The 11,159-nt window shown below is 40.0% G+C and overlaps 1 protein-coding gene across 1 annotated transcript; it reads left to right on the forward strand.

Moving 5' to 3' along the window:
• Nucleotides 1–279: 279 nt before the first annotated feature.
• On the forward strand, nt 280–775 carry LOC122687599 (keratin-associated protein 19-5-like). Its single transcript, XM_043893197.1, has one exon. The coding sequence runs from the start codon at nt 322–324 to the stop codon at nt 541–543; it is 222 nt and encodes a 73-aa protein (XP_043749132.1). The 5' UTR covers nt 280–321; the 3' UTR covers nt 544–775.
• Nucleotides 776–11,159: the final 10,384 nt, after the last annotated feature.

The following is an 11,159-nucleotide window of genomic DNA, read 5'->3' on the forward strand; positions in this document are numbered from 1 at the left end:
GGTTTGATAAAGTGATGCAATAACTTTTAAGATAAAGTGATGCTCTGACTTCTAAGGGACACACTAACTAGGCATCAAAGTGATCTCAAACATTTTAACGAGTGTGAGGCCTTCTTCCTGTGTGAGGGAATAATGAACTAATGAGTTGTGCCAAGTATGTTGCCTGCCAAGTATGTATAATGAAAACATGACTAATACGAGGGTATACATGTGATTTATCACATGCTCTGACCAGAGTATATAAGCATCCCTCTACATGTGCTGACATCCACACTCAGGTTCTCGCTTTGAACAGCAAACCAAACTCACCCCCCTGACACCATGTGCCATTGCAGCAACTACTATGGAGGCCTGGGCTTCGGCTATGGAGGCTTTGACAGCCTGGGCTTCGGCCGTGGCTGTGGATGTGGCAGCTTCCGCAGGCTGGGCTTTGGCTCTGGCTTTGGAGGCTACGGATGTGGCTCTGGATTTGGAAGCTTTGGATATGGCTACAATCGCTGCCCATCCTTCTTTGGAGGATATGGACTCTCTAGCTTCTACTGAAATTCCACTCCAACATCTGAAGTTATAGGGGACTTTCCAAATCTGATCTCAAAAGTAAGACGACAAAGATCATTCTGGAGTTATTTGCACAGAAGCATCTAACTTCTTAGAATTTGGCACAATTTTTCCAATATACTTCTATATCTCCATCATAATCCTAGAATCCTCTAATTTTGCTTTTGAAACTGATTGGATTATCCGTTAAATTTCAAATAAAACATTAAATTTGAAAATAAAATGTGGTTTTTGTCTTGTTCATGAAAGTCAATTATATGAAAGTTATGAAGTTTTCATCCTACTCAACTGTAGGTAAAGGATGGTATTGTCTTAGTTTAGAATCATTTTTTACTCACAAGCATCTGCACAGATAGAAAGATTGACAAAAGGACTAATTCTAGACTAAAATGAACAGGCTTTTCAATTAGTGATTCAATATTTTTCTATCTCTTGCTTTTATTTAGATAGTATTCAGATTTAAGTCAACAAAAGGCAATATTGATTAAATATAGTTTTAAATTTAACAAAAAAATGTTTTATGTAATTTAGCTTACATTTCTCAATTTAGTCCAAATGTATAAATAATCTTTCCATTTACTTAAAATTTATTAATATTTGGCTTATTGTAAGTGCAAACAAATGATACTAGATTAAACCATCACTAGGCTAATTAGGAAAGTAAACCACCTATCCAAAAATTTAATCCACCTTTTATATCACTCTGTTTAGCATATTATTTCATTTGATATTTTCACCAAGCACCTGATCTATAGTAAATAAGAATTAGGGTAATATTTTCATCAGTTCAGTTCAGTTCAGTCGCTCAGTCATGTCCGACTCTTTGTGACCCCATGAGCCGCAGCACACCAGGCCTCCCTGTCCATCACCAACTGCCAGAGTTTATGCAAACTCATGTCCATTGAGTCGGTGATGCCATCCAGCCATCTCATCCTCTGTCGTCCTCTTCTCCTCCTGCCCCCAATCCCTCCCAGCATCAGGGTCTTTTCCAATGAGTCAACTCTTCGCATGAGGTGGTCAAAGTATTGGAGTTTCACCTTCAACATCAGTCCTTCCAGTGAACACCCAGGACTGATCTCCTTTAGGAAGGACTGGTTGGATCTCCATGCAGTCCAAGGGACTCTCAGGAGCCTTCTCCAACACCACAGTTCAAAAGCATCAATTTTTTGGTGCTCAGCTTTCTTCACAGTCCAACTCTCACATCCATACATGACCACTGGAAAAACCATAGCCTTAACTAGATGGACCTTTGTTGGCAAAGTAACATCTCTACTTTTTAATATGCTGTCTAGGTTGGTCATCACTTTCCTTCCAAGGAGTAAGTGTCTTTTAATTTCATGGCTGCAATCACCATCTGCAGTGATTTTGGAGCCCCCAAAAAAAGTCTGATAAAAAAAAGTCTGATACTGTTTCTACTGTTTCCCCATCTATTTCCCATAAAGTGGTGGGACCAGATGCCATGATCTTAGTTCTCTGAATGTTGAGCTTTAAGCCAACTTTTTCACTCTCCTCTTTCACTTTTATCAAGAAGCTTTTTAGTTCTTCTTCACTTTCTGCCATAAGGGTGGTGTCATCTGCATATCTGAGGTTATTGATATTTCTCCCAGCAATCTTGATTCCAGCTTGTGCTTATTCCAGCTCAGCATTTCTCATGATGTACTCTGCATATAAGTTAAACAAGCAAGGTGGCAATATACAGCCTTGACATACTCCTTTTCCTATTTGGAATCAGTCTGTTTTTCCATGTCCAGTTCTAACTGTTGTTTCCTGACCTGCATATATGTTTCTCAAGAGGCAGGTCAGGTGGTCTGGTATTCCCATCTCTTTCAGAATTTTCCACAGTTTATTGTGATCCACACAGTCAAAGGCTTTTGAATAGTCAATAAAGCAGAAAGAGTTGTTTTTCTGGAACTCTCTTGCTTTTTTGATGATCCAGCAGATGTTGGCAATTTGATCTCTGGTTCCTCTGCTCTATACAGTCAGCAAAAACAAGACTGGGAGCTGATGTGGCTCAAATCATGAACTCTTAATTGCCAGATTCAGACTTAAATTGAAGAAAGTAGGGTAAACCACTAGACCATTCAGGTATGACCTAAATCAAATCCCTTATGACTAAACAGTGGAAGTGAGAAATAGATTTAAGGGACTAGATCTGATAGACAGAGTGCCTGAAGAACTATGGAAGGAGGTTTGTGGCATTGTACAGGAGACAGGGATCAAGACCATCCCCATGGAAAAGAAATGCAAAAAGGCAAAATGGTTGTCTAAGGAGGCCTTACAAATAGCTGAGAAAAGAAGAGAAGCAAAAAGCAAAGGAGAAAAGGAAAGATATTCCCATCTGAATGCAGAGTTCCAAAGAATAGCAAGGAGAGACAAGAAAGCCTTCCTCAGTGATCAATGCAAAGATATAGAGGAAAACAACAGAATGGGAAAGACTCGAGATCTCTTCAAGAAAATGAGAGATACCAAGGGAAATTTCATGCAAAGATGGGTTCGATAAAGGACAGAAATGGTATGGACCTAACAGAAGCAGAAGATACTAAGAAGAGGTGGCAAGAATACACAGAAGAACTGTACAAAAAAGATCTTCACAACCCAGATAAATGACGATCGTGTGATCACTCACCTAGAGCCAGACATCCTGGATTGTGAAGTCAAGTGGGCCTTAGAAAGCATCACTAGGAACAAAGCTAGTGGAGGTGATGGAATTTCAGTTGAGCTATTTCAAATCCTGAAAGATGATGCTGTGAAAGTGGTGCACTCAATATGCCAGCAAATTTGGAAAACTCAGCAGTGGCCACAGAAATTCAAAAGGTCAGTTTTCATGACAATCCTAAAGATAGGCAATGCCAATGAATATTTTTCATAGGACATTATTTAACTAAAAATATTTTAAATAAGACATTTCTGTTAGCTTTCCTATATTATTACTGAATCCTCATGACTTGACATGATATTTTTCTTTTCTACTTTCATTATATTGACCATTTTTTCAACCTAACAAGAAAAAGAAACAACATGATGTAACTGTGAACTAATTTAGTTTTTAGCTAATCCTGATGACAAGCACAGATAAATCCAAAGAGTTATGCTATCAATCTTAATTTCAGTTAAATCTGAATTTCTCCTTTTAAAACTGGGCAGAAGGGAACATTTTATTGATGAAATAAGAAAAATATGTAAACAAATACAAATTTTTGTCTGAAATCAAATGATGTATTCAGGTAATAATATAAACTTAAGATTGTTTTTTTATTGTGGTATACTTGGCATATAACATTATGTTGGTTTCATGTGTACAACATAATGACTCAGTATTTGTGAGAGTGAAGTGAAAGTGAAAGTCACTCAGTCGAGTCTGTCTCTTTATGACCCCATGCACTATACTGTCCATGGAATTCTCCAGGCCAGAATACTGGAGTGAGTAGCCTTTCCCTTCTCCAGGGGATCTTCCCAACCCAAAGATCAAACCCAGGTCTCCCGCATTGCAGGCAGATTATTTACCAGCTGAGCCGCAAGGGAAGCCCAAGTATACTGGAGTGCGTAGCCTATCCCTTCTCCAAGCGGATCTTCCCGGCCCAAGAATCAAACTGGGGTCCCCTGCACTGCAGGCGAATTCTTTACCAACTGATCTACAGTATCTGTATACATTGCAAAATATACATCGCAATAAGTCTAATTAGCATCCATCACCACACAGTCTCATTTTTTTCCTATGAGAACTTTTAACATTATTCTCTTAACTTTCAAATATGTGATATAGTGTGATTATTAACCATAATCATCATGATGTACAATGATTTACGTAGTTTGTAACTAAACGTTTGTAGCTTTTGACCTCCTTCACCCATTTTTCCCACCCCACCTCCTTCTTTCTGTCAGCCACCAATCTGTTCTTTATATCTATGAAGGGATTTTTGTTTAAATTGATCAAATATATTTGATTCAGTCATACAGCAATCTCATAAACAAACATTAAGTATCAGTAGTGCTTTGTAGCTCATCTTGCAGCTTCCAAAAAAAAAAAAAAAAGTCAGTAAAGAAATTGGTTTCTAAATCGTTATATCACCTCTAGTGATAGCATCAGGACTAAGGCCAAGATCTGAATGTCAGTGCCAGAAGGCAGTCTCCTTCTTCGGTGTATTTCCCTCAATCCATGCAGGTAAGCAGAGTATCTTGAAAGTTTTGCTCAGCTCCCCTGAACTTAGCTGAATTTATGGGGGATATGAAAGAAGATTTTCTTAGATAGAATTACCATTTTTATATTTTATTATTGTAGAATACATAAAAAACTGAAATTCAATTTCAGTGCTAGCTTTAGCTAGATTTTACCTATGTGTGTGCTTGCATGCTAAGTCGCTTCAGTTATGTCTGACTCTTTGTGACTCCACGGACTGTAGCCTGCCAAGGTCCTCTGTCCATGGGATTCCCCAGGCAAGAATATTGGAGTGGGCCACCATGCCCTCCTCCAGGGGACCTTCCAAACCCAGGGATTGAATCTTCAGCTCCTGCAGCTCCTGCATTGCAGGTGGATTCTTTACTGCTGAGCCACCGGGGAAGCCCTAAATTTTGCCTATATCTATATGCATGTCTATTATATTTATATTTATATATATGTAGGTATATACCTTTGTCTATAGAAGATGAAAGTCTTCATTTGAAAGGTACATACCATCTACATATAAAGAAACTTGCTTAGGCATGAGCTATCATCTATCCTTTCAGTAAATCCAGTCTGAATATTACAGAGTTTCAGTATACAGAACAGATGAGATATTATACATTAATGACTCCCTTAGAGCACACTTAATCAGGTAATAGTTCCTAGTCTATGAACATGCCCTACAGGGCTAAAAGTAAAAACACCCATCAATATCATTACATAGAAATGCATTGTGTATGACACTCCTAGCAAAATATACTATTCTAATTTGCTACATGTTACTTTATGATTCAATTAATTTTGTCTAAGAATCACATTTTGAATTCATGGTGGACGTGTCCTTTGTTGTTGCTGTTTAGTCACTGATTCACGTTTGAATCTTTTGCAGGTCCATGAACTGTATGTTGCCCAACAGGCTCCTCTTTCCATAGGATTTTTCAGGCAAGAATACTGGAGTGGGTTGCCATTTCCTTCTCTAGGGGAACTTTCTTACCAAGGGATCAAACCTGTGTCTCCTGAATTAGCACATAGATTTTTTTACTACTGAGTCACCAGAAGTGCCTTTGGCTTCCAAATAAAAGTTACAATTAGGCAATGGAAGAATATACTTTCATCATTTAGCACATCAAAACAGGATTTGAGCTTCACAATCAACTCATTGTCTTCTTGTCGACAGTTCCCAAGAAGATTAACAGAGAATTACTCAATCTTGGTATTAGTGAAAGTCGCTCAGTCATGTCCGACTCTTTGTGACCCCTATACAGTCCATGGAATTCTCCAGGCAGAATACTAGAGTGGGTAGCCTTTCCCTTCTCCAGGAGATCTTCCCAACCCAGCGATCGAACCAAGGTCTCTCACATTGCAGGCAGATTCTTTACCAGCTGAGCCACAAGGGAAGCCCAACAATACTGGAGTGGGTAGCCTATCCCTTCTCCAGCAGATCTTCCCGACCCAGGAAGGCAACTGGGGTCTCCTGCGCTGCAGGCAGATTCTTTACCAACTGAGCTGTCAGGGAAGCCAGCTCAATCTTAGAGTCCACTGAATTAACAAAACCACACTTCCAAAAAAAAAAAAAAACCAAAAAAAAAAAAAAAAAACCCACTCAAAAGAAATGTACATTTCTCAGTTTTCAAAGATAATTAATATCCACAGGATATTGTCATTGTTCTATTGTTTAATGCAGAGTGAAATGAATAAAAATACCTGGTTCATATATTTCACAGCATTGTTTCACAATTTTTTGTTCTTAATATTGTTTCTCTTGTTCATTCCCTCAGTCGTGTCCAACTCTGCCATCCCATGGACTGCAGCACAACAGGCTTCCCTGTCCTTCACCATTTATTGAGCTTGCTCAAACTCATGTCCATTGAGTCAGTGATGCCTTCCAACCATCTCATCCTCTATCCTTCTCTTCTCTTCCGGCCTTCAATCTTTCCCAGCACCAGGGTCTTTCCTAATGAATCAGTTGTTTGCATCAGGTGGCCAAAGTATTGGAGCTTCAGCTTCAACATCAGTCATTTTAATGATTATTCAGGACTGATTTCCTTTAGGATTGACTGGCTTGATCTCCTTGTCATCCAAGAGAATCTCAAGTGTCTTTTCCAGTACCACAGTTCAAAAGCACCAATTCTTCAGCCTTCAGCCTTCTTTACAGTATAACTCATACATCCATACATGACTACTGGAAAAACCATAGCTTTGACTATATGGACATTTGTCATGAAAGTAATGTCTCTGCTTTTTGATATTGCTGTCTAGGCTGGGCTTAGCTTTCCTTCCAAGAGGCAGGTGTTTTAATTTCATGGCTGCAGTCAACATCTTCAGTGATTTTAAAGCCCAAGAAAATCAAGTCTCTCACTGTTTCCATTGTTTCCCCATCTATTTGCCAATAAGTGATGGAACTGGATGCCATGATTTTAGTTTTTTGAATGTTGAGCTTTAAGCCAGCTTTTTCACTATCCTCTTTCACTTTCCTCAAAAGGCACTTTAGTTCCTCTTTGCTTTCTCCCATAAAGGTGGTGTCATCTGCATATGTGAGGTTATTGATATTTCTCCCAGGAATCTTGATTCCAGCTTGTGCCTCATCCAGCCCAACATTTAACATGATGTACTCTGTATAGAAGCTAAATAATCAGGGTGACAATATACAGCCTTGAAGTATTCCTTTCCCAATTTTGAATCAGTCCTTTGTTCCAAGTGCAGTTTTAACTGTTGCTTCTTGACCTGCATACAGGTTTCTCAGAAGGCAGGTAAGGTGGTTTGATATTCTCATCTCTTGAAGAATTGTCCACAGTTTCTTGTGATCCACACAGTCAAAGGCTTCAGCCAGTCACTGAGGCAGAAGTAGATGTTTTTCTGGAATTCTCTTGCTTTTTCTATGATCCAACAATTCTTGGCAATTTGATCTCTGGTTCCTCTGATTTTTTAAACCCAGCTTGCACATCTGGAAGTAATCAGTTCACATACTGCTGAAGCCTGGCTTAGAGAATTTTGAGGATTAATTTGCTAGGATGTGAGATGAGTGCAGTTGTGCAGTAGTTTGATCATTCTTTGGCCTTTGGGACTGGAATGAAAACTGACCTTTTCCAGTCCTGTGGCCTCTGCTGAGTTTTCCAAATTTGCTGGCATATTGAATGCAACACTTTAATAGCATCATCTTTTAGGATTTGAAATAGTTTAGCTGGAATTCCATCACCTCCTATAACTTTGTTCTTAGTGATGCTTCCTAAGGCCCAGTTGACTTTGCACTCTGAGATGGCTGGCTCTAGGTAAGTGGCCACACCACCGTGGTTATTTGGTTCATTAAGAGCTTTTTTGTGTAGTTCTTCTGTGTATTCTTTCCACCTCTCCTTACTCTCTTCTGCTGCTGTTAGGTCTATGCTGTTTCTATTCTTTATTGTGCCCATCTTTGTATGAAATCTTCCCTTGGTGTCTCTAATTTTCTTCAAGACATCTCTAGTCTTTCCCATTCTATTGTTTTCCTTTATTTCTTTGCATTGTTCACTTAGGAAAGCTTTCTTATCTCTCCTTGCTATTCTTTGGAACTCTGCATTCAGATGGGTATATCTTCCTTTCTTCCTTTGCCTTTTAACTTCTCTTCTTTTCTCAGATCTTTGTAAGGCCTCCTCAGGCAACCCTCTTGCCTTTTTGCATTTCTTTTTCTTGGGGATGCTTTTGATCACCACCTCCTGTACAATGTCATGAACCTGCATCCATAGTTCTTCAATCACTCTGTTTATCAGATTTAATCCATTGAATCTATTTGTCACTTCTACTGTGTAATCATAAGGGATTTGATTCCCTACTTTCTTCATTTTAAGTCTGAACTTGTCATTAAGGTGTTCATGATCTGAGCCACAGTCAGCTCCCAGTGTTTTTTCTTCTGACAGTATAGCGCTTCTCCATCTTTGGCTGCAAAGAACATAATCAATCCGGTTTTTGTATTGACCATCTGGTGATGGACATGTGTAGAGACGTCTCTTGTGTTGCTAGAAGAGGGTGTTTGCTATGACCAACATGTTCTCTTGGCAAAACTCTGTTAGCCTTTGTCCTGGTTCATTTTGTACTCTAAGGCCAAACTTGCCTGTTACTCAGGTTATCTCTTGACTTCCTTTTTTTACATTCCAGTCCTCAATGATGAAAAGGACATCTTTTGGTATTAGCTCTAGAAGATCTTGTAGGTTTTCAAGGAACCATTCAAACTTCAGCTTCTTCAGAATTAGTGGTTGTGTTGCAGGAAGGGGGACCCCTTCCAGGGCCCAAAACTGGGCTCTTGTCTAACACTCAGAAATAAATTGTCCACAGAGACACATGTGTGACAAAGCAAAGGATTTTATTGGGAAAGGACAGCCAGGTGGAGAGCAGGAGGGTAAGGGTCCCCAGGAGAACTGCTCTTCTATGTGGCAGCCTCGGGTTTTATGGTGATGGGATTAGTTTCCTGGTTGTCTTTAGCCTATCATTCTGACTCAGAGTGCTTCCTGGTGATGCAAATGGTGGTGCATCTCATTCAGACAAGATGGACGCCGGTGAGAAGGATTCTGGGAGGTGGTCGGACATGTGGTGTCTCTTTTTGACCTGTCTCAGAACTCTTCCAGTTGGTGGTGGCTTATTAGTTCCATGTACCTTACCAGGATCTCCTGTCATAAAACAACTCATGAAATTGTTACTGTGGTGCCTGGCCAGGGTGGACAGTTTCAGTCAGTGTGCTTCCCCTAACAACTCCCCACTGAGAGACATCATACTCAAGATGCTTCTTGGGAATTGGGGCAGAGGTCTCTTTCTTCTGTAACTTCGCCCTGCTGTGCAAGGGTGTAGGCCTGCCTAGCAGAGCAGAAGTCTTTCTCTACCTGATCTAAGTTGAGGTAAGTTTTTTCCTGAAACCAGCAATCACCCTTGTAATAACAGTAATTTAGTTGGAAACTATTGGCTCCTCTCAGAGAGGAAATAGACAGGGGTCAAACAGGAGACCTAACAGGATGGTCATCTCTGGTCCCTGGAAACAGAAGGCAACATTTGGGGTGAGGGCTGCAGGGTCTGTGACTTTGATTGGTTGGTGGTGATGCAGCAGAACTGTGCTCCAGGAATCTTATGCTCATTCTAAAGTTACCATCCTCCACCTGGGTGGGGGCCCCAGTTCTGTAGAAATCAAAGACATTGTTATGCATATTTCTTTGAGTAGGAACCAGGACCCTGTCTCAAGGCTGTACCACCATTTGATTGTTCCTCCTCTGTTTCTGTATCCCCTCCCTTCCCTGATTAGCAATTGTTTGAATCCACCCTTTGGAATTCAGGGAAGGTCAAGGAGGCAGAGTGAAGCCTATATCATATAGACAAGAAATGGAGAACATAGAACAGATCTGCACTCCAGAGCCCCACAGAGTCCTGCTCAGTTTTAATTTAGGGAATTAGGCAACTATGACTGTGATAACTTCCTGTCAAAATAGGGCATAAGACTGCCTCAGCTTGGAGAATAGACACTGAATTGGAAGTATTCCTGAGTTTCAAATCCTAGATCTGAATCTTGCATGATTAAAATCTCAATCCCTTGCTCTGCTATTTTGGTGTAACAGACCCAATTAGAAGTATTTGGAGGAGTGATAACTGGAATTTTAATAGACAAAATAAATCTCATTTATTTTTAGAAGAACTGACCTGAAACCCAGTCTGGACCTCGCACTTTGGGGAGACTTGTAGCCAGGTAGGCAGTTGCCTAGTTTTATAAAAAAAAAGTAAGGTTGAAGTTACTAGCTTCCAGCAGACATTGTTTTGAGAATGGTGGAATCCAAGCCTGACATGACTCAGAAAACTGAAGTATTTAGCAATACAAGGTCTAGTCTGAAATTACACCCATAGTAACACCTAGTTATTTCCCAGGATGTCTGACCCATACCTATTTTATTTTGACTCTTAATTGTAAAGTTTTCTTAATAGCCAAAGCAGATGTCACCATTAATGATGTCAGTATTTCTCTAGGTATGAGAAGATGCAAGAATTGGAACTCATAAAATCTTCCCCTGAAAAGATCAAACTATCTGAAGTCCTGTTCTGCCAGTTTTCCCCAGAGCACAGAGTGCCTCATTCCTGATTTCCACCCTGAACTCCTTTCAGGGGAGTTGAAGGTCAGCATTTGCAGTGGCCATGATTTAATCTCTGTAGATGTAGATGGCAAGTGTCAGTTTTCAGCTGGCAGAGCCCCTTTTTGTTCATAAACTTGACCATGATTTTCGGGGGGGGGGGGGGGCATTTCATGACGATTTTATCCCATGGTGCTGAGAATGTCCATTCTCAGGTTTGGCAAAGATTTTGCTGACAAGTCATTCAATGTGTTGTTACTGGACTAGGCCATAAAACAGTATCTAAAATTCTCTGGACCACCTGTCTTACTAGCTTCTTGGTCCATGAAAACATTCCCTCTTGTTGCTTCTTTCCATATCTAGAG

Source organism: Cervus elaphus, chromosome 31 (assembly GCF_910594005.1).
Source record: "Cervus elaphus chromosome 31, mCerEla1.1, whole genome shotgun sequence".
Taxonomy (NCBI): domain Eukaryota; kingdom Metazoa; phylum Chordata; class Mammalia; order Artiodactyla; family Cervidae; genus Cervus; species Cervus elaphus.